Source organism: Nyctibius grandis, chromosome 10, assembly GCF_013368605.1.
Source record: "Nyctibius grandis isolate bNycGra1 chromosome 10, bNycGra1.pri, whole genome shotgun sequence".
Taxonomy (NCBI): Eukaryota; Metazoa; Chordata; class Aves; order Nyctibiiformes; family Nyctibiidae; genus Nyctibius; species Nyctibius grandis.
Genome location: NC_090667.1, coordinates 28,816,807 through 28,841,282, shown reverse-complemented (window position 1 = coordinate 28,841,282; position 24,476 = coordinate 28,816,807). Strand labels below are relative to the sequence as shown.

Here is a 24,476-nt window from a genome sequence, read left to right as displayed (position 1 = left end):
ATTTGGACTCTCAGTCATTATTTTATTAGCCAACTCCAGAGACAGCATGAAAATACAGCCAAATCTAGTTAGACTTGTCTGCCAAACAGCAGCCATTAGTATTTCATGGCCCCAGCTGAGTCCTCAGATGTGGAAGCAAGTAGAGAATGCGTATGGTTTAGTGTGTGCTGTTGATTTATTCAGCCCACTAAAATAAGTTTAATAGCAAGCCTACCTTCTCTGTGCTGGCTTCATCACTTTTTCTGCTAGGTCTTCAAGAGGATGCATCCATGGTTTTTACTAGAGCAGTTGCAGATCTGGACAGGAATGCAGGAAAGCTCTTTGCTCTGCTGGCTGATGTCTCTGGAGGAGTCATCCCAGCAACAGAAAGCCACAACAGAAAAGATATCAAGATTGCCCAGTACATGTCATAGGTTAGAGGAAAGGAGCTCAACTATATGAGGAACAACACTGTGATCACACAAAATAAACCAGTGATTATACAAAGAGGCTGAGACCCTTGGGCACTGCAACTGGAGAGCTGCAGGCTGCGATGCAGTCTGGCTGGAGGGAGTGTACCATTCTGAACCAGTGACCAGGAGTGTGGATCTGTTAGCTCAAACTTACCCCAGTTTAGGATCACCATGCAGCAGTCTCCAGAAAGGTGGGTATGTTGAGATGAACTCTGCCACGTGTGATCCCTAAGTCAGACTCGCTGGCTGCCTAGGCTGTCTGTGCAGCAGGCTGATGTATAATGTACAAGGAGATGTGCTAAGCGCTATCACTGGATCAGAAGCCACATATAATGCTGGAGTTTTGCTTAAACAGCTAGGGGGGAGGAGGCCACGCGTTCTCAGCTCTGCAGCAGACTCCTTTGCAACCAATATCACTGTGCTCTCTCCGTCCCTTTTACCACCTGGGAAGTAACTTCCCTACTAAGTTTCAGGGTTTTCCAATATACAGTATTATCAGACTGGAAAGCCCTGCTTGACATTCCTGCTGGGATGTCAGCTCCAGGCAATGCTGCGGAGGAAGGGAAGGGGCAAGATGGTGTTGCCTGTGTGTGAGCAAACAAGTTAGACCCAAATAGCCACAAGGAATGAGACAAAAAAGCAGAACAAAGCACCTTCCACCTCAAGCAACAGCGCAGTGCTGCTTTAAAAAAAAAGACATTACATCAAAAAGTTATATCATTGGGTCAACTTTCAGAAATTTACTCCACTAAAATGCATAAGAGATTTATCACAAAATCAGTTGAACTCCATTGTATTTCAACAATAGGTTTATTTTAAGAAACATAACATGACATTAAGTAAAAATGCAAAATTGTGCAATTATGGCAAAATGTTTAAAAATCCACACATTTGCCCTCAGAGGACTACAGTACTTCTTACTAACATACCTGAGCACTGAATGTTGGATGCCATTTCTAAACAGCCTTACGAACAGGGAGCTCTTCGATTTCTTGTAGAACATACACACGCTGCATGTTTGGTGCACCAAAACTGCTTTTTGTTATTCTAAATTTCACTGATGGAATCAAGTGGAAATTACAAAATGTTTCCTTCTAAAGCAACTAATAATTTTGGAAAAGAGATTTACGCTCACTTAAGTCCTTACAATGCTAGAAATTCATTTCACAAAGGGAAATAAATGAATGCAGAAAAAATACCAAGTGGGGAAAACGTACAGATTGCTGTTTAAATATTATCAGTACCTTTGGTGCAATTATTTCTTTTTTTTTTTGTGCTGTGCAAGTTTACTTAAGCCTGACTCTAAAGCAAAACTTTACCAGGAATCCGACTTTCAGCAAAACGCAGAAGCATTTAAGAATTGGCAAAACGTCACAGCTACGTTACTGTCTCAACAAACTCCTCATGCAAAAGATTTAGTATATTCTACTCCCACGGCAAGTTCCAGGATTTAGCTTTTAAACACATTACAGACTTGGATCACACCCTCAGTTTGAATGGTTAAACAGAATGGAGATCTTCGTACTTTAGTGCAGATAAACAAAATTAACAAACCTACTGCAGAATTAACCACAGCATATTGTACTTCTATACATCACATGACCAGTCAATTGCTAACTCAATTCTATTTCATAGTTTCAAGTAATATATTGAAATTTGTTCTACTAAATAAATATAGAAGATTGTCAAAAAGCAGCAAGAAGTCTTGTAAATATTCAACCAAGCTTAAAAAAAACAAAAAAAACAAGAAAAATGTTACATAACACTTTGCAAAAAAATGGTTTTACACACAAATGCAACACTGTTAGGGAGGGTGCTTCAGAAAGCTTGCAGCTAGAGGCCTACAACAGTGTAAGGAGAGCTAGCCAAGGACTACAGATAATTTAAAAAACGAAATTAGTTGTACTTTAAAAAAAAAAAAATCTTATTCTTGGCTACGGATATATGTAAAACAGTATCCAGAAGAAAACTAAACAAAGAAACAACACACCTCAACACTGTTGGAAAATGCAGTCTTAGCAAGAATCGTCAACTTCAACTTCACTTCAGAAAAAAAATCCAGGCGCTCACATTTGAAAGAAGCCGTTTGGTGAATCTCTGGAAGATGAGGTATGTAATGCAAAGAGGCATTTTTTTTTTCCTTTTCATTTCACAGTTTTTTGTTTGTTTTTGCCTTTTAAACATTTTTGTGCAAGAATTAAGAAATAGAACCAGGCAAGTATTTTCATGTATTAGAAAGATTCCATTTGGGAACAGTAAGACCACATAGTGAACGACCATTATGCAAATCCTCAGCCATGCCAGGGGGATAAACAATGAGCTAAATATTTGGCTTACTGAAATATCAGCTGCTAAGCCAGATAATGGTAAGCACTTACAGCCAGTGATGGCCACTGCCATTTCAAGTTAACTGGTTTACTTAGGTCAATTTGAGAAAATAGGGAAGAGTAAGAAAACAAGACTCGCAGCTCTGCAAAAATTAGAGCTGTAACAAATTAAACCTGGAAAATTACAGCTGATAGGAGTTTTAGGAATCATCTTTTCCCTTTTAAATCCAGTTTTCATTACTGAAGTAGAGGCTGAACTTGGAACTTATTTACTTCTTAAAAATAAACTAAATGTTAAATACATAGAGAAAAGTGTTGCAATATACTGGATCCCTATTCTATACTCGCATCTAAGAGTATTTCAGCCACGGACACTTATTGTCAATTTTGCTTTAATACACTGGATAATGAAGACAGCTCAGTAGTGCAAATTTTCACATTATAGATCAGAATGAAATAGAAGGTATTCAAGGGCTTGATTGAGGGGAGGGAAAAGAAAAACAACTTGTAAAGTTAAGCCACACTTTTTCAAATTACTGGAGCATATGCCAACTCTGCACATAGCACTGTACTTTAGTGGAGACAGAATGAACACTCCACACAAAAAGAAAAAAATATAGTTATTATTATTAAGGCCATATCCTGTCACCATTCTGTGCAAGAACACCACTGCAGTAAAAATGTTATGTTAAAAAAGACAATATGATGACAGGACAGGGCCTGAAGACAGACACACTCCATGAAAAATAACAGGCTGTCTTAAACAGCAGCACGAGGCTAGCCCATTTCAGACAAACAAGTATTAAAAATGTACTAGCACCATCAACTTTTGGGTTAAAGCCCTTTATGGGATGAAAAAAAGGTTTTAAGCAGTGTAAAAAAAAATGTTTTTACAGCACTACATCTAAGTGGCAGAAAATAGGTGTTGGGATTTCCTCCCCTCCCATCATTAAGCTCAATTTTAAGAAAAAATCCACAGACAGGAAGTGGTACAGTAATCTGCAGAGGCCTCCGTCCGGGCAAAGGTACTCCATGTTGCAATTCTGACTTGAATTTTTCTCCCAAATTGTAGTGCACAAACATCATCACAAACATCTTAGCAGACTTCGAAAACAGTACAAAAAAAAATCATTATGAATCAGGATCTACCATTCCTCTATGTCATTTCATTCTAAAAAAAAAAAAAACAAAACCCACCTTAGTGATATTGCCTCAAATTTTACCCGTATTTATAAAAGAAAAGAAAAAAAAAGAGAAAAAAAGAAGTCACTTCAAAACATCTTGGACATCCTTAGCTATTAATGCTAGATTTTCTTTCACTGTAGTGCATAGTTATCCTGGCTCTTCCACTTAATTTGCTCTTACCACAAAAACACCCCTCTAGTATGACATGATTAAAGTTTACCACAAAAAAAATGCTGATAATTGCACTTTGTAACCTCCTTCTCATTTCCCAGGAAAATATCAGTAAATATGAAACTGAACCAGTAATTCCCTCCCCAGACTGCAACCTTTAAAGAGCACCCATCCCCATATACAAAAAACTGTCTGTTTCAGCTTACAATAAATACTGACAGAATTTCTTTGTTTTCTTTTAAGACATGTTTTCTCTAGCATCAGATCACCACTGAAATCACTAAGGCCTGTTACTGAAAAAAAATTTAAATAACTTTCTGAAGACACTGCGGATACAATTTAGCAACAACACATTCAAAATGCCGGCCCAAATCCCAGAGCCTATCTGGAGTCTCGTACACTTTTTGCCATTGGTCAGTAACCTCATCATACTGGTAGAGTGAATTCTTCCTGCTGGTTCTGAAAACATGTTCTTCAACAGTGACTTGAGTAGCTCTGACGAACAGATGGAGTTTATTTTTGAGGAGTACGAGTTTTATATACGGATTAATGGACTGATCACACGGAAAGTCTTTTTTTCGAGTCCACTTATTTTGTTCAATGTCATAGGCCTCTACGGTAAACATACGTTGATGGTTTCCACAGGTTCCAGCTATGTAGTAGATGGAGTCATTGTATACAGTTGCCAAGCCTTGGATTCTAGGCACAGTCATTGGGGTCAAAAATCCCCAGTAATCCTTCTGAGGATCATAGCAGAGAAAAAATTCCCCTGAAAAGAGAGAGGAAAAATAAAACATAACTTATGCTTCATTTCCAGAACAGCAATTCTGCAGCTACTAAGCTTTCAGGTATGTTCTTCCACAGACAGAAACGGTCTACCAATTTTTAAAAGCCTTGATCCCATAACAAAAAAACTAGCACCATCGCCTGCTTTCTTCCAAATGCATCACAAAAAAATTAATAGTGTGAGTAAAAACTACTTTGAGTTTCTATTCCAGCTGAAGAAGAGCGAATTTGAAGCATACCAGAAATACAATGTTTTACATATTTCCTAACTATCCTTTACTACTTCTAAACCATGCTTCATAATTTGGGACAAAACCTTTCAAGATTCCAGTCTTGAAATATCTGAAGTATTTGTTTCGTTCTTTAACATCTTCACAACGTGTCATCTACAGACTGTGGAGTCTCAGAAGTCAGTGCTTGAAAGTTGTTAAATCTGAGCAAATAATTGTGTCTTGTACTACACACAGATTTTGAAGCTACTTGTACCAGGTGGCTGGGTTACACATTTAGGTTGATTTGCTTAATAGGATGCCAGGTGAATGCTTGCATGAAGATACTGATTCATCGTTAGGTTTGAGATTAGATTATAAAACACCTCTTCTGTTGACTGCACAGAGTAGTGTCTACAGACTGTAGATAATGGAAGTTCAGATGACTGAAAGCTCATGCCCTGGAAACTTGATGAAAAGAACATAAAGACCACCTTGTCTTTTGTAAAGCCCAGGGGAAGAAAGACCTTACATTTGCCAAATATTAGCATAATTCAAATCATATATAGTTTCACATGGCTATTTTAAGAATTTTAACCAAGTTGCTGTGTAACCGAGGCACCTCAAGGATAACAAAGAATACAGAAGCAATACAGTAAAATGGGTGGAACACAGCTTAAGAGATTAAATCTTACAGATAATACATTTTTTGATTATTCACTTTTGTTCCACAGTGTAATCTCCTATGACTGACGCTTGCATTCCGCTGGCATTTTAACACTCTCGTCAATCTTTATTGACTACTTCAAACTTAGGAGTTTTCTCTAGAAAAATTACTGAAAGTTAACTTTTTTTATACTACTTCAGTGCAAGTCAATCAAGGTTTTATCTACCACACTCAAATAGTAAAGTTGCCTGTTTTCCATAACACGAATCTTTATAATGTGCTGGTTAGCACAGTGAAGTAGCTCACTTATTTACGTGAGCATTGAGTTGTCATTTAAACCACTGAAGCACAGAATTAGCGCAGCTAAAATTTGTAAACAAGATGCACTCTTCTTCTACAGGTTATAATAATATCCACTTTTCAGCAGTTCTAAAGGCTGCTAAAGGATGAACAAATACTCCACCAAGTTAAATATTCTTCAGTGTTCCTTTTTAACCATCTAAAGCAGATATCTGACTCAAATGAAGAGACAGATAGAGAGAACTTGCTCGTGTAACAGAATTATTTAAAGCCACAACCAACAAGAGTCAAACCTGATACAGAAACAATGAAAGAAGAAAACTCTCTGCAAATCATATGGAAGCCCACCAACCTTACTGAGTGGCAGGAGTGCAAAGTCAAGAAATCAGGTTGACTTCTTCCAGTAAATAACAAGGACCTTACAGCATTCTCTATCCTGTTTCTTTCTTGTGGTCCAGCTTTGTATGGAGAGGGAGCTGGTATGGATCTAAGACCCCAGCTTCTGCAGGTGTTTACAGAGGTGATCCTTAGCAAAAACCAACCAAGACACCCCCTCCTCCTTTCTTTCCACTTCTTGGGACTCTTACTACACCCTCATACACCAATCTCAGCATTTTTAAGCGTAGACTGCTATATGGCTCAAGCATACATACAAATAAAATTTTTATGGAATATCTCCATAAACAAAATAAAGTGAAGAATAAATTATTTGATCCATTACCATAATGATCCTTTTCATTCATTTAAGAATCAGTATCTAATACACCAATAAGTCTGATCATTTACCGGAAGAAAGGACGTAAAGGCAGTACTATAATTACTGAACAAAGAAACAGAGCTAACTAGAAATAGATAAATCATCTTTCTTAGTTACCAGGAAGACTTCAAAAAGCAGAGTAGGGCAGCAAACAAAGGCCTACAGTGGTTCACTGACTTTTACAAGTCACCAAGAATACAGACACCAGAAATTTTCACAGGTTTAGCTAAAAAAAATGCAAAGTTCTTTTTCGTACCTTTTCTTCAATATTAGTGCATTTCACCCAGATAAAGAAGGTTTTATTAAGAATTTTCACAGTAAAATTTAATACTATACTGTTGACTTACACCACCACCAAAACTGCCATTTGTGCAATAACTCAATGCTACAACTTCATGACACATTCCCAGGGCACGAGAACTCAAGCAGCAACTTGACTCTTCCTCACCCACTGCTCTCCCTAGTCTTCCTCCCACCCCATTGTCCCAGGACACTCCTTAAACATCCAGGAAACTTGGGTTTTCTAAGGTGCTTAAGACAGCACGGTCAGATTGAACAATCCCCACTTCCAATAAAACACCACATAGTCAAACCACCTTACCCTGTAAAACATAGATGTTATCCTTATATTCCACAGCACTGTGAAACTCCATTGCTACCGGCATCGGACAGACAGCTGTCCAACAGTTCTCTCGGCTGTCATAACACTCCACAGACTTGAGTGAGTTTCGCCCATCTCCTTCATAAACGCGACCACCTATTGCATACAGTTTACCACAGCAATGAACCAATTTGCAGCCTATTCTGGCTCGCAACAAAGGAGCTTTCGGAATCCACCTATTGCCAGAGTGATCGTACATCCAAAAATCACTCTCTGCTCTGTGGTCAATGGAGACCTCGCTGCTGCTCGGTCTGTAACCACCCGCAATATAAATATCATTATCAGGAGATACAAGAATTCCAACCTCCCTCAAGTCATTTGGTGGCTTGCATAGTTTGAACACTCTCCCTGTGACCGAATCTAAACAAGGCACTGTTTGCTTCTTTCCTGAGTGTTTGTGGGCAGCATCAAAGCATATGATCATTTCAGAAGCGGTCATTCCAAGCCGTTGAGTATAGCCATTGGCACTACGTTGTCCCTTTTGTACACAGCTTTTGGCCATAGCCTGTGCAAACATGGGAGGGATTTTCTCTAAAAATGTCTCTTCCAACAGAGGCATACGGATGCATTTGGCAAATATTTCCGGAAGGTGCACTTCTCTCTTATTTTGTTCATGCTCAAACCACCTTATAATGCTGTCATAAACATGTTCTTCTTTGTCTACATTTAAATCATCACTGTCGAGTATACTTATCAGCTGGTCTTTTCTCAACTGAAGAAATTCTTGCTCTTTGGTGACACTCAGAAACTTTTTACGAATGTAGTCTTGTGATCTGTCTTTGAGTTCCTGATGACCATAGTGATCAGCAAAGATAAACACCCCAATGGAGTTCTGTGGGTCCAAATGACTGATCATATATTTAGCACACTGGTCTTGTATGGAAGGGATCTGGAAGATACTAGCTGCAGTGAACAAAGCTTGAACGTTGGCCTCTGTCAGCATTACTCTGGAGGTATATGCATAGTTCAATACTAAATGCATCGACTCTGCTTCAACACCAACGATACGAACTTCTTTCTGGGTACTCTCTGTAAGGCCGCTAGTGAACATAGATCTACAAAAGAAAAATATTTAGCAGTTTATTTGTAATTATCTTCTAACTACAGGTATAAGAAACAAGATCATATTGTACAGCTAATCCCAATGTGTTTGCCCTTATATCAGCACAAATACATTTATCACTGACGTTACACTGTCCTGTTTGGGTACCTAAATTTAAGATCAGTTCTAGAGTTACTGAAACAAAAGTGGCAAGCTGGAATTTCTTGCTTAATTATCTCACTAACTCCATATGAAAATTCACTCAAGTTTACAAGCAAAGCTCTTGGCATATCCAAGTCTTTGCACTCAACTTTCAACATGTTATTTCATGTGCATATTCCAGCATGGTAGAATACATAACTTTAAAAGCCAACAAGTATTAACTATGCTGTTATTGTATCCAAGATACCCTCGATACTGCAGGCATTTTTGTTTGGGTTTTTTTGGTGTTTGTTTTTTTTTTTTTTTTTTTTAAATCATGTGATGTTTTCTCCAATGAAACTCTCCTTCAAAAAACAGACACTGATAATTCATTGACACTAAGAGAACAATAATCTTACTTACTAGGTGCACTATATTATTGTTACATGGAATAGTAGTATAGGTGTGACTTTTTCTAATTTTCAGTTAATGAAAATAACTTATAATTCTGCTTTCGATCACCACTAGAACAATGGACTATTGTACCTGAAATAAGGACTGATTGCAGCAAGAACATTCCTATGACAGGAGAATGTTTTCCCATGATCCACTTCCACTACGATATCCGTCAGTTGTCCTTCATCATACATGGTTTTAAGCTGTTGAAGAATACTACAAGCATGGAAGGGGTCCATTCCACTGCTGACTGTGTTTGAAGAAGGAATTCCGTTCAGTGTTTGTGAAAACTTACTTGGTTCTACAAAGCAAAATTGAAACTGTTTAACAAAGAACAAACAAACAAAAAATCAACCCCCCCAAAACGCCACAACCCCAAAAAATCCATGCGTGAACAAGAATTAGCACAAATTAATATTCCATATTTCCTCACCATCACCATCCATCAAGTCTAAAATTTTCAAGGGTGAGTAAAGATATAAAAATACCTCAGTTATTTTTTTTTCCTTTCCCCAATGCACATGTAGGTTACTGTTAACCTATAAAATTATATTCATTAATATTAAGAAAAAAAATGTCATATAAATAGTTCATATTTACTACCTATCACTGTGGAGGAGAGAAATTAAGTTAAGAATCACAATGTTTACTGACTTATAAAATGGGAAAAACAAAGAATGCAGAAGAATAAAATAAGCCCCCAACCTACATCACCATTACGCAAGTTTGTATGTACGTACTTAATCCCACACAGAAACAGGAACTGGCTACTAACTTACACAAGCGATGGTTAGTAGTGCAGACTCATGAAGAAACAGCCCTACAGTAAGTATGTTGGGCAACAAACTTCAATTCACAGAAATTTGTATATATGGTTATATCTTTTTCTTTACAAATAAAATACAATCACTGTTTAAAATTACTCAGGTATGGAGTTTGCATATCATTGTGAAAACATATGAAGTGGAGTGGAGCATATGCTTCTCAGTAACATGTGACATGCCTAACGAAGTAAATCCCAAAGTGAGAATTGAGCAATGTCTCAAGCACAAAAATCTGTTTCGTAATAGCAACAAAATTTTTACGCAACAACAACAAAGGAGACCTCAAAAGAAAAACATTACATGGCAAGAGCTGCAAATCAGGTAAAGCTGCTGACTGCAACAGAGAATGTTTCCAACAAATTTTGGGCAACACAAAGGGGCGAAGAGGCTAGCGAACAACAATGCTGATGATGAATAGGAGATTTAAATGCTAACTCGTGGTGATGTACAGCAGTTACAATTTCTCTTACTCAGAATTCAGACCCAGCTTTGAGCACAGTCACAATTAAATCAGTCGGGATCTGCTGTTGGGCATGCATTTCCCATGGCAGGTTTGGGGCCAAATATTGTCACTGTCTCTTCAAAGTACTGTTAGGAAAAGTCTTCAAAACACTTTTTTTCCCCCCTAAATACAATAGTAAATACTTAAAGGTAAGATCTACGACTGGGGAGTTTATCACAGTAACTGAGCTCCAACATCCCAAACTAACCAATCATTAGGGAAGGGGAGAATTTGTACTTGTTCAGAAACAATCTTAATCACTAGCAGCAAATTCCAAGTAAATAATACTTTGTTGTGTCAGTTCCAAGGCTTCCTACCTAAGAAAGCTTTGACCTACAAGAAAACTTTGATGTAGCTACTGTTGCAGATGAGTTTCATTTACTTTCTAACAGCAAAATAGATGCAAAATAGTTCTTCTCTGACCCTGCCAGTCACTTGGGCAATGAGCACATGCGATCAAGACAGCTTCCAGCACTGCTGGACTCAGCCAGGAACAGATACTCATCCTCATATTCCAGTTTTTCTATTTAATCCTTGACACTATCCACATTACAGTTCTCACCCAGTAAAACCTTCCTAGTCACTTTCATCACCTTCATTTTCTCCCTCCCACCTCAAGTATCTTTTTCCTCTATTAATATTCCTCTCACTTGTAGCTCAAAATTTTAACTCTGTTCCTCACAGACATCGCCCCAAAATCCTCTCCACATTCATTTCTCAGACACCCCTTCCTTTTCCACTCCCCACATATGCACCTTCATAGAAGCCTTTCATCATGGACAACCCCATTCCTCCCTCTCGGCTCAGCTCCCCTCACACAGACCACAGTGTGGGGTTATCCCTCACAGGAACCCCTCCTTCCACCCTAACAAAGCACAGTACCACTGAACACCTCCCCTCACGCAGTACTGCTCTCTCCCCATATACAGGCCCTCACTCCGGCGTCCTCTTCCTATACCCCTGACCCCATCCCCCACAGACACCTCCCAGGCACCCCTCTCTGCTACCACCCTCCTCACCCGGAGGCGACACCCCACACTGCAGGCCCCTCATCCAAGCACCCGTGCCCCACCGGGCCTCCCAGGGCCCGCCCACCCTTCACAGTCACCCCTCAGCCCAGGGGCTCCACGTTCCCCTCCCTCACATGGTTCTCCCCACGGACACCCCCCCACGGAGCACCCTCCCCGACACCCCTCAGCAGAGAAGCCTCAACACCCCTCCTCTATGCGCCCCCCACACAGACACCCCTCAGCACATAGGCCCCAACACCCCGCAGCAGCGGCCTCTCCCCGGGCACCCCACCCCGCAGGCCGCTCTCCCCCGCTTCAGCCTGTTCCCCCGCCCCGGCCGCACCGACCTCCTAACGCTGCCATTCTCGGGGCCCCGCTCCGGCAGCGGGAGAAGGGGGGGCGGCCCGAAAGGAAATGTCACCGGCGCTGCTTCCCCCGCGCCGCTCCCTCCCGGCGGCCCGCTTACTCCCGCGGAAGCCAACCCCGCTCCTCGCACCCTCCAACATGGGTAGCGCGGATTGGCCGCCGCCCCCGCTGCCTGCCGGGAAATGTAGTGCGGCCCGCCGGCGGCGCAGGGCCCCTGGCGCGCGGGGCATGCTGGGAGCTGTAGTTCCTCCGTAGTTGTAGTTTCCGGGGGGGGGCGGGCTCTGCCCGGCGCGTAGCAGCGAGGAGGCGGGCGCCTGAGGGCGGAGCGGCCATTTTGGGGCCCTCAGGCCTCAGGGCCTTCCCCCACAGTACGCTCCCCTTCAGGGACACCCAGCAGAATTGGCCTCTCCGCATAAATAAGTCCCCTCCAATTTCTGCTTTATCAGGCCTTGCGCTGCTGCTCTCCCATCCGCACTGACCTGCACCTCCCGGGGCAAACCCCCCCAAGCTCCCAAAGGGGATCAGAGGTGCCACCCAGATGCTGCCTGCCCCGCAGTCTGGGGACAGCAGCAACCATGGCTGCTGCTGGAAAAAACACTAGAAAAGGGGAAAAGAAAATGCCTGCCCCTGTCCTAGTGCTGCAAGGACATGGTGAGGGACAGGGCAGTGTCTGGATACAAGACCCAGAGCTGTGCAAGAATGAATTGACCTTTAATAAAAAACATTTAGTCAGTTATTTCATCTGAAAGCTCATCACACCAGGAGTCTTTTTTATTTTTCCAGTGTTCGTACCCTCCAGCACACCAGGGCCAGCCAGATCAGCCGTACCAGTCCTACGCAGAGAACAGCTGAATGACTCCAACAGACAAGCAACCATTTTGTTGCCAATGACCTTTAATATCACAAAGCACGTTTCTCTCTCCATCCCAAAGATGAAGTGGCTGATAGTCACCGGCTTTTCCAGTTTTCTGCAGCAACTAGCCACTGGTTTCATTTGTGGTAACTGAGTCATTATCTGAAGTTTGCTGTGGAAAGTTGTTTGTTTTTTTTTCTTCTTTATGAAACGCAATTAATGAAAGAAGAATTAACAGATAATGGAAGCATTCCAAAGTCGGTATATTTTTCTGGTTTTAATCAAATTAGATTTAATACAACTTTGCAGCTTTTAGGTGGGAAGTTCTGTTAATAAAAAAAAGGCAAACTAAACCATTTTTAAAAATATTTTAAACACACATTTCCTTTTAACTCTCAGAAATAATGGAGTGTGGGTACATTCCCAATGCTCTAAAGCAGTGTCCTCTGACTGCTGCTTAGGTGGTTTTGCTTTCACTTGCAAGGCATAGCTTTTCCCTAGTTTTACAATTATCAGTGATGTCCATGTTGCTGTCGATAATAATGCTACACAACACAGGAATGATAGAGACTCTGATGAAGGAGGTGTGAAAGAAAATAGAACTTCACGTCTGCAAATCGATTCTGCAGTTTTCCAATTTCCCCATTCAGCAATGGCACGGCCTGTGAAATTGTCCCTAGAAATATAAAACGAAGGGAAGGAGAATACCTCCACTCTTTCCTTTTACCAAATGACATTGCCTGATACTGTTCCTTTCCTTTGGTACCGACACTTGGGCTGGGCTGGATTAGCGTTCAAACTGCAGAAGTGAAATGGAGAATGCTTTTAAATATAGATACTGCATTGAACCGGTACTTTGGAGCAGAAGCTTTTCTTGAAATAACTTACCTTTGTAAGGTTTTTGGTGAAACAAATAAATTGCCATACAAACAGGTTTAAATAGTCTTTAAGAGGCATTGATATCAGCACTTTCTCTTAGGCTGAAGTCTTTCTCAAGTGTAGTATGCCATCGCCCACTCCCTTCTCTGGAAACCTTCATTAGCACTTCCTAGCACTCAGAAGGCTTAGCACAGCGTTGCACTCCCATGGAAGCCCAGGGACCAGGCTTTTTCACCCAGCTCTGCGTATTATTTGCTGGATTTCTCAGGTGTAAAGTGAAAAGCACATTGCCTGGGCAAGTTGCTCTGAAATCTGTGGCAGTCACCTAGCATGTTAAAGTTAGGTGTTATAAACAGCATTTGCATTACACCCAAATATTAGAACCAGTTCTTTCAGAAAATACAAGATGCTTAGTGAGTTCCAGCTCCCTTCCCTTCTGCCACATACTTTTCTTTCTCTCCTCTGTCGTTGTTTTGCCTGGGAAGCGATGCAGGCCTGGTATTTGAGCATAGAAATAGAAATCAGAAAACTGGGTTCTTGGCTTGGGGCTGACAGTAATTTACTGCATGCTGTTGATCAAATAACTTGATTTCACGGATTTTGGCTTCCCAGGAGACAATGGGGAGCTGTGAAGCCCTTAGAGATATATTGATGTAAATTCCTTTATCAGTAGTACAATAATTTTTGGTAGCATCGTTTTTTGTTTGGCTTTTTTGTTTGATTAGGTTTTTTTGTTGTGTTTTTTGTGTGTTTTTCTTTTCTTTTCTTTTTTTTTTTTTTAATTCTTCTGGTCAGCAATGCACTGAAACTGATGATACCGTTTTAAGATTTTGCAAGAATCCAAAATGTCCTGGTTATTGAGGGGCTGGGATGCTTTCACTTACGCTTTAATTTCACACCTAATTTATCATTCCTGCAGATAAAGCTTGAAAACATACAGCTGAAAACACTTGATGGAGAAAGTGGTTTTTCCCATTTGATATTCCAAACATTCAAAAATAAAGATGAAATAATATCGACTGAGAAGGAACAGAGAGTCCACGTCTGTCTTTTATAAGTGATTAGAAACATTGCCCCCCTTATGAACTCAGAACTGGCACTGCTTGTTCTGGGATTCTTGCCTTCAGAATAAAGAATGTCTATGTCACGAGCCCAAGCAAGAAAAGAGGGGAAGGAAAAAGGTTTTGGGAGAAAATGAAAAAAAAAATGCACACTTCAGGTATTTGAGAATTTAGAAAATACCAGGAAAAAGATTTGAACAAATAATGAGGCTATTGAAAATGTTTCCCTTCTTCACTACACCTACAGAACAAGTTAACTAGAAAACTGTGTCTCATTTACCTTCACTATATGGACCAAGACAGCATCATATCTTTGGCAAATTGTTGGTTTGGGTCATCTGGTAGGGAACTGCCCGACCCATCCCCAGTGCTCCTGCTACACAGGAGATGATGCACAGAGCACTTTTGGAGGATCCAGCTCTTGCTACACACTAGTGGACCAGACTTTCCATGTTTTTTCCTGCTGGCAAAATGGAGATAATAAATGCAACTGGACCAAAATTTAAAGGTAAATGTGAATAGGGGTTTGTTCAAGCAGCTTTAAAAGGGAACAATTTTTAATCCACATAAATATTTTTATTTTGTATATCACGTTTAGTTTAAAATTGTAAGAAGAGGTCACTGCAGCCTCTTTTTTTTTTCTTGGCCCTTCCCTGTACAGTGTTTTTTCACTGAAAAGTGGAGGACATCATGAAAGGAAGGGCCAACATACCCCCCCCCACCACACACTCCAAACAAAGGAAAGTAAGGTTTCAAGAAGCTTGACAAGACTTTTTAGTTTTTCATAGCAACATTTTGAATGGTCCCTTTTTTCATGGAGCTCCTGAGTTTAAAAAAAAAAAGCATTAATTTCCAGCAAAGTTGTTTAACTATAAAATTTAAACACAATACTAGTAAAAAAAAATAATATTACTTGCTATCTCCCAAATATGTCTCAATTACTAATATTTACAATTCTTCAGTTATTTGTACTTATTAATTCATACTGTGAATCTGTGAGAAGTAATACAGCTGATAAAACTGCACTCTGAGAACCCCTCAATATTTTACTTGGAAAAAATCTTAATATTCACTGTGGAACAATCTAACCTTGAAAGACAATCTTTTACCAGTTTGTCTTTAATGCATAAAACACTGCTCATTTTCTGCAGTTCTGTCACCAAGGGGCACATTAATTTAGTTGCACAATACTTTAATGCATCGGTACATTGATCGAAGCAGAGAGGTTTTTGTTTAGCTGTTCCAAGAAATCACACATTTCTTGCAGAATCTTTACAAAGACAGTTCTTGCTGCAGTTTGAGTAGGGGGAATTGCAGATCATCAGGGGAAGTTGCCCTTCAAAGCCGATCAATCCTGCCATACTGAGCACAGTAGGCATTACATCAGAAGAGAGGGAAGACTGGCAGGGGGCAATTAATGGGGCAGCTACTGCAGTGCCTTTTCTGATTACCCCACACTGTACAGTGGATTTAGCCTTGCCGAGACAGGCTGGTAAAACAAGAACCCTGATGAGCTATGGCTCTGCTAATGTCAAGAAGTGCCACCTCCTAGCAGCAGGAGCAACTTTATTGAAACCATCTGTTGTTTTGGAAGACACATGTGCACACACACACACACGTACTTCCTCCTCCCAAACTGTTTAACCTTTCTCTTAAGACTGACCGAAATCGCACAGCTAATCCCTCCTTAATCTCAGAATAACAGGCTCTACGGTTTTCAGCAAGTCCCAGCAGCTACTGAAAAATCTGGGTGACTGGCATTGTTTAGGTGATGTGACAGTGATGCATTCTGGAGCAGTCACTTTAGAACAAAACACCCATTCATCCACTGTCAACACAAAGTTTCGCAAGAGCAATCTGCAATTACTAGAAGCCTGACAGAGAAGGCTTGGATACCTGCGTAGACATGAGAAACCTGTACCCTGCTGGATCTGCTCTACACAGGGGACAGAAAGAGGAGATTGAGAGTTTGGTCCCAGTGAAACCCCATTTTTTCAGCAGATATGACCTAACAGCGATCTCAAAGGAAACAGCCCTGTTTGGGTTACAGCAGACTTGGAATATGATCCCTGTTCCAATTTCTCAAGTGTCTAATCGTATTTTTATGATGATCCCTCCTTAACACACCAGGACCCTCAAACTTCTCGTGGCTGTGTTCCAGAGGTGTGTGTGTGTGCATCAGAGCCCCAGTTGCCAACAGAAAATGTGGCACTACCAGAGCATTCACTGAGACTGAATTAACTCTAGCCTCTTTGCAGGTAAAGTATTTCTGTTGGTATTTCATGCACATCTGTGCATGTTTAATTTCTTATTCCTAAAGGCCATGTTTAAAAACACCACTTAAAAAATAACTGGCTTCCCACCTATTTGGAACAAACACTGCATATCAAACCTGAAGTCTCCGAAATCCCTCTTGCCAGCAAACATGACCTGTATCCCCCAGGCTTCTTGGCCACTCCGTAAAACAAACCACACAGAAAGGGGAAAGATGCCACTTCCAGAGCAGGAAGAGGTGTATTTCTGACCTTGCCTCCAGAACCAGATTTCAGCAAGTAGTTTAGTCTTATCTCCAAACCTTTCTGGCTACCTCCTCTCTACTCCCAGAGGGCCCAGATCAAACAGACCCTTGCAATGGTGGAAGAGGTAACAATAGAAAAGAATAATGACTTCTTGCTGCCCCTTCTCTCCTCCATCCATTTTTACTTCTACCTACATGTGTATGCGTGACTAAAACTCTGCAGCTTGCATGGAAAAACCCATACAGACCTCCAAAGAAATAGGTGACTGATGGCCTGGCCAGCTCCAACAATTAAGAGCTGGGACTTTAATGCACTAACGTAGATGTAAACTGATCCAGCCACTAGTCAGAATGTGATTCAACCACAGGAAAGGTTCAGACACTTCCCAAAGAGTGCAGATGGCTAGAGAAAGGGGAGAGCAAAAAATGAAGTGCCTCTTCTGCCTGGAACAAGCCAAGAAGGTTAAGAGCAAACTAGTTTTCCTTCTTAATTGGGGGAGCTGGCATAGCCGCAACCACATTTGTTTCTTTTTAGGGAGAGTCCAGTAAACTTGAATCACTCAACACCATCCTACATTCCTGGGCTGTTCTGAAGTCATCACTCAGAGCTGCTATGCTTTTCAGTTCTTTCTCTCTTCAGTAACATTTTTTGTGTTTTAAAGAACTTGAATATGGAAAAGGTAATCCCTGGAGCTGCAACAGGAAGGAAAGTGTCTCTCCCCTTCATACTTTCAGCCTGAAGAACACTGGAAGCTTAATACACTGGAGTTATTTTCATAACTCAGGCAGCCTGTTGCTAAAAAAGTGTCTCAGGCATCTAACTTTTAATGGCTATTTTTGAGTCAATACTATCTGACAACAAGATGTGGCAGTGTGGTATTACAGACCTATTCACTGCATGCAGAAAGGTAACAACCATAAACAATCTCAACATCCTTGAAAGGGTAATGGATAGTGTGAGTATTTTTATAAGTGCCCCTGTATTTGCTTTTTTGTACAGAGGAAAGCCCAATATGTCAGCTTTCATAAGGAAATAAGTTTAATACATGGTATTAGGTTTTTTAAGTAATGGGCTGTGATACAGATGTCTCATTATCTGCCCTTACTTACTTGACCCACCCAAATTCATTGCATAATTTATATTCTAGGGATTCAATCTGGAGTATTTGACTGTTTATGAAAACTTCATTTTACTTATTTCTGGGCACTGGTGATTTTTATTTTCTGTTTGCGGCTTAAGATCCTTTTCTCATTGTGGCAATAGCTTTCTTATGGAATGGAGGGACACTGAGCTGAGGCCCAGGGAGAATTCCTAGTCTGTTATTGACTGTATTGACTGTTATGAATTAAAAAGAATGAAAGGTTACTTCCTCTAAAATCTCTGTGCAACAGAATAAATCAGATAACTGGAAGTCAGACAATGGGTGTATTCCTATAAATTATTTGTGAGTCTGTGTTAGAATATACAAAAAGGAAGATGACTCATTCTGGAATCTAAAGCAGTAAGATGGACAACAGGAGTTTCCCCCCATTTGACCCCCACCCTCCCCCAAATAAGGTCAGACAGGTTTTGCTCACTAATTCTTTTGCCAAGACCATGTCTAACTGCAGGCACTCAGCTTTAATCTGGCCAAGGAGATACTAGCAACAGTAAAGCTGCAATAATGCCATCTGTAATACAGACCAGCCACCCAATTTAGGCTCCAAGAGCTTCAATGATTAAGCTGCTCTTGAGTCCCTGGGCTAGTCAAACTGTAGCTAGCTGGGCTGTCCCCACACATCCTGCCATTACACCTCTGAAGCAGAGGAACCCTTCCAAACTGAATTCTTTTTAATGTCTTCATTTCTCATCTAAAAGTCTGTCTTGATGCTATATGGGAAATAATTGCCAGTTTAAAAGGCCATTCTGAGAACTGCCTTTTTGAAAATCCTGACACATGGTACAGCTTTAGAGCCTGGAACTGTGTTCCTTATACAAGAGGCCTTGAACTCTCTCTGGGCAGACCACTTTTATATTCTCTTGGATGGAACACTTTCATATCCTCTAAGCTCACATATTTCATGGTAATAAGCTGTGGGATTTAACTGTGCTGAGACAACATGCCTGCTCTTTAACCTAGTAGAATAAAGAAAAGCTTTCCAAGCAAAAATAGTTAAGACAAAATGGTTCATATGATGCTTGGAGCTAGCAGGGCATTCAGTTTTTTGCTCTTGGGTGTGAAGGGGAAGAGTTGCCAACATTTCAAATCTGACCATTTAAGAATTGCACTGAATATCACTATCTTGACTACTGAACTTTCCTAGGCTTGTTTGATAAATAGATGATAAACTGATAGATGATAAATAAAAGTAGATGTTCATATATAGATACCTGTATTATCCTGCTATAAAGTCCATTCATATTTAAACTAAAACCTGTGTAACAGACCAAAAGAATTAAGAACAACTACTGAAGGCCACGTTGGAGTTGAAAACCAGGATTCTTATTTGTCAGGCTCAGGATGGGACCATGCTGAGCTAAAATGCAGAAGCTGCCAGCTGTTGTGCCCCCCAGCCTCTTGTTCTGCATTTATGATTCATTTGAGCTTCACACAACCATTCATGTTTCAACTGTAGGAGTTTTTTGCACTGGACCCTCCTTAGGCGAAGGGTAAGAAACAAATGTGAGGTCAACAATCTGGAATTAGCCACATCTTGGAAACATTGTGACCATTTTCAATTACTGGGGCAGCACATGGTAAAAGACACTTGCAAAATCCATCAATTGAGTAAAGACGGGAACTGCAAGGTCTGCCAAGACTGCACAGCCAGTGAGCCAAGACAACGATCTGGCATATGGGGGAATGGGAAGCTCTACTTTTGAGGCCACATCTCAAAGGACTACACGTACAGATTTTTTTAAGTAGTGCTTTGGTGCTAGGTCAGATGCTGAGCTGCAGAAGTCTAACCTCCTTAACTAGGACTCTGTTGCCTTTTGTTTTGTTTTATGGTTAAGTGGTATTACATTAAGTACTTGTTTGCATAGCATATGCCCACCAGTGCACAGAAGGTCCATGCAGTAGCCTTTCCCTGCCTCATCCCAGGACAGGGCATTCAGCACACGTGCAGTGAAGAGACCTAAGGGCCTGATTCACTATTTTTTCACCCTTTGCATGCACTCACTGTGAACCAAATGGCTTTGCCCTGAGTCACATCTCAGGTCAGCGTAGGACATACAGTTCCCATAGGAAATCTGAGACAGCCACACCGGAGAGCACTGATCCTGGAGGATCCATCACTACTACATCTGCACTTTTGTAAAGTCTGAATGTGCCTCCAAAGCTAAACTTGCTGATCAGCCAGAAAACAAGCCTCTAAACTGACTGCGGGTGTGGCTGGGCCAGCTGGGGCCTTGCATGCCCATCAGCTCCTTGTGCAATCTTCAGGCCATCTGTAGCAACTCCCCGGCAGACTCACCAGTCCCTCACAAGTGCTGTCTTGGGAAGTGCTCCTCCACCTGCTGGGAAATGGCCCATCACTCTAGCTGTCCCAAACAAACTGGAAGGGAAAACTCATCAGCAACACAAGGAGCATGGGATTCAAAGGGCAGGAAAAATGAGTTAGGACATTCATTCCTTTTTCAGATTTGCCATGCTTGCTTGTCATAGTCATGAAGAACATTCAGAGCTCAGTTCTTTTACTAATCATAGCAATAGTAAAAATGCTAAAAGGGAAAGTCATTTTAATGCCACTTTCTTCTTGCAGAGACTGTTCTCATATCTGGCATGCGTTGTGCAGGCAAGATCTCAGGGTAGTCACTCTTATTCACCATTCTTTCAAATGAGGGGAAATTAAAATTTTCCTCTATTTGCCAAAGAAAATGGCAAGTGCGCTTTGGGGACTCAGTGAAACAATTAAGTACCATTTTTAGCAGCTAGCATATCCGCTCATTTCAGCTAAAAGATTCAAATCTTTATAAATAAGGATTTTATAAATTCAGATCTGAATAAAGATTCATCTTTTTAACATTAAAAAATTTAAATCCACTTCTATCAGTCAATATAAGTGTCCCTTTGAGGCAAAGGGAATGCTGGGAGAAAATTTACTATGAGCCAGTCATTTCTCCACTGAGCAGTGGAAATGAAACTTGGGGCAGAACTTAATTCTTTCAGTGACAGAAATACCAACAGTTGGGAAAGCAAAATCATGTATTTGTTGAGGCTGGCTACTGTCTGCTTTGGTAATAGTTTTCTATAGCTTCCTGAATTTACATACAGACTATTGATCCTGGCATTACAGCTTTCCTGTCAAGAGTAATGAACCAAAACATACACACATTTAACATAATATACATAATTTAGACATATATGTAGTACACAATGTATTGTACATACTTTGCCTCAAATATATAGGCCTGGCATTCGGCTAAACAGAGGTAGACCTGGAATTAAATACAGCACACATGCTCAAGTGTAGGGCATCTGTTTCTTTTAATATATTAAAAACCTTACCTTTGAGGCAGAGGCCAGGCTTAGCTCCCCATCTCATTGTTCTCCTCTTTCTAAAGCTGAAATGTGGGATTAGTTCCACTCTGAATTCAATGCATAGCTAAGCTCACCTGACATGACTTGAGGACAGCTACTCAGCAGGGAGGTTTGAAACCTAATATTGGAACAGGAATAGAGAAACTCCCCAGCGACCACGTGCACCAGCGTGTGAAAGCTGGAGCTGTCATTTCAACCGCATGTCAGTGTGGGAGCTGTGGACTGGCTCTTGGCAACCACGCACGATAGAATGAGCTGTGGTTTCAGGAGAAGAGGCTTGAACAGTATCAATAAGGGAAGGAAGAGAAACTCAGTGCCAGCGTTTTGGAAAATTAGCTTGATTGGAAAGTTTCCATCGCAAAGTTTGGGAACTAACACGGCAGTCTCTTTCAAAATCCATTTGGTTTTCCAAGAGCATCCTGGTTTTGTTATGGCATAGAGAGGAAAAGAAGTAGAAATGGCAAAGAGGAGATAAGCCAACTCTAAGTGCCAGAGGAAGCTGTGAATGTCACACCACAGTGCCCCACACTCAAACAGCTGTGGCCATGTACTGAATTCTGTCACCCCACCCCCTGCCAGACCTCACCTGGTATGTCAGAGGAAGATTCAGAGTGAAAGAAAGAGCATAGAAAATAAATGGAAAACACAGAACAGTGGAGAGCAGAGATGCCTCACAGAGACATGGAATTTGTTTCCTACAGCAGTGATCTCACTCCAACCTCTCCCTTCACCAAATATGTCCGTAGAGCTCTCTGCACACATCAACATTTCTCTGTTAAATCCGTCAGCACAACAACCCAAACACACTCCCCTTCAGTGATACGCTTTTGCCAACAGGACTTGGCTGCTGTTGTCTGCCAGTGATTTTAGTTTACTCAGGCACAAAGGGCTGGTGTGGATCCACAGACAGTCAAAGGAGCTGTGTCACTGATTTAGTGACCTCCTGGTCAGAAGGAGCTCCCAGCCAAGGTACCAGGCTGGTTTCAGTGGGCTGCCTCTTATTATTATCCCATCAACCAGTGGCATTGTAAACCCCTTATCTTACCTCTGTTGTCCTCTCCCCCTGAGGTATACAGGATGGATGCTAATTGCGATCGCTAATTCAACTTTTCACTTTTAATTTAAACAAACAAACAAAAAAACACCAAACACTACTTTGCATGACCATGACCCCAAGGTGGAAGCAAAGAAAATACACCCCCAGCCCTGCATTTGCCAAGGTTGGCATTCCCTTATCCCTTTGCTCTGAGACAGACCTTTGGCTTTTACCTCCATCCTGTTGATTTTGAGGCTAAATATTTCTGAACTGCAGCTGTGCAACTCAGCATCACTTCAGAGCCCTAACAGAGCTTTGCTGTTTTACACCAGTGGAGCATCCTGACTTTAAGACAAAGCTCAGGAGAACTCCAGCATGTAATGAATGCCATCCAGTTTCCAACCAACAATATTTTCATTTCAAGGCCAGGATCTTTCAGACTCCCTGTGCTGCCACACATCACCTGCCAAATCTTCCCACACTTGCGGACTGGAACAATACCAGAAGAGTTGATTAGAGTTAGTCAGTAAATAACATGGCAGTAAAAGGACCCTTGAGAAATTAGGAAAAAAGCTCTATAGCCTTTCAACTTATTCATGATTTTCTAGAAAGCTGTATAATGTAGCAGGCCTAAGAGCTAGCTAAAATGCTTCTAAAGCCAAAATACTGCATTTTGAATAGCTAAGTTGCATGCTGAAAGCCTGAGGAAGTGTTTAAAGTAAGCTAGAAAGAAAATCAACAATTTCCCTTCCCCCACTCCAGACCTTTGATTAAAAAACAAAAACAAAAATGCTAATCTTCTGTGGTTAAGCAGAAAGGCTTAAAAAGTGGCTGACAAACAACATGAATTATTCAGGGACAAGGTTACTGCTATTCTACACACATCGCTCCACAATGTGAGCGCAAAGCCACACAAGCACAGTAATTTCTACGAGTGTTACAGTGATAAAATAGTTTCAAATAACCTCCATTAATTGCAACAATATAATATAGCCTTTCAGGATCTTTAAGGATCTAGAAGAGACTCTCTAAAAATGGCAGGCCTGATCCCAATCTAAATTGAACAGGTTTCATATATTATGCAACTCCAGTGGGACAAGTGTTACTTTATGTTAAATTGGTATGGTCAGAAGCAGCCCCGTTCTTCAGTCTGATATGGGGCAAGTATCCAGGAGGGTTGAAGATCAATAATCAGATGAACCATTTGGAGTTCCCATGCTCATAACCATCACCATCTTCCCTAAATCCAGGAGAAACCTTGTCTCCTTGCAGGCTGAAGTCCTATATATATGTGCATAGACACATTTATCTAGCAAGAAGAGGGAAGGAGGAACTAGCAAGAAGAGGGAAGGAGGAACAAGCAGACCTGTTTTAGATCTGAGTGACCAGAGCAATTGCCCACATCTCAGACCACAGAAGGAAACCTGTGCATTAAACTCACTACGTGTGTTTGGGAGGAGAGAAGGCATTAGCAGCCTCCACAACCCTACCCTTGACCCGGTGTCCAACCTCAGTGTCTTGGGGTCTTGCTGAGAAGCGTTGGGATGCCTTTGCCTCTGCTGTATCTTACTTCTCCACTCACCCGCAGGTCCCCTGCTGCTGTTCTGTAAACCCTTTGGCTTGCTGGGCAGTTTGCTGCTCTGTGGAGCTCACTGAGGAAAGAAGCTGTGGCCTGATTGGGGGAATCAGGATAATGGCCTCATTAATAAGCTTTTCTAAAGTGGCTGCACATGACCCAGCATCTCTGAAG

General features: G+C 41.2%; 1 protein-coding gene across 1 annotated transcript; it reads right to left on the bottom strand.

Annotated features, from left to right (window-relative positions):
* Positions 1–1,243: 1,243 nt before the first annotated feature.
* KBTBD8 (kelch repeat and BTB domain containing 8) lies at positions 1,244–11,926 on the bottom strand. Its single transcript, XM_068408831.1, has 4 exons — positions 11,838–11,926; positions 9,245–9,455; positions 7,456–8,570; positions 1,244–4,904 (listed from the first exon to the last, which is right to left on the bottom strand). The coding sequence occupies exons 1-4, from the start codon at positions 11,851–11,853 to the stop codon at positions 4,441–4,443; spliced, it is 1,806 nt and encodes a 601-aa protein (XP_068264932.1). The 5' UTR covers positions 11,854–11,926; the 3' UTR covers positions 1,244–4,440.
* Positions 11,927–24,476: the final 12,550 nt, after the last annotated feature.

What these genes read in the sequence shown, in the direction of transcription:
- KBTBD8 (XM_068408831.1), bottom strand. An exon ending in GCAATCAGTCCTTATTTCAG is followed by an intron (nt 8,571 to 9,244) that starts GTACAATAGTCC and finishes TTTCTTTTGTAG; the next exon opens with ATCTATGTTCACTAGCGGCC. An exon ending in TAACATCTATGTTTTACAGG is followed by an intron (nt 4,905 to 7,455) that starts GTAAGGTGGTTT and finishes CTCTCTTTTCAG; the next exon opens with GGGAATTTTTTCTCTGCTAT.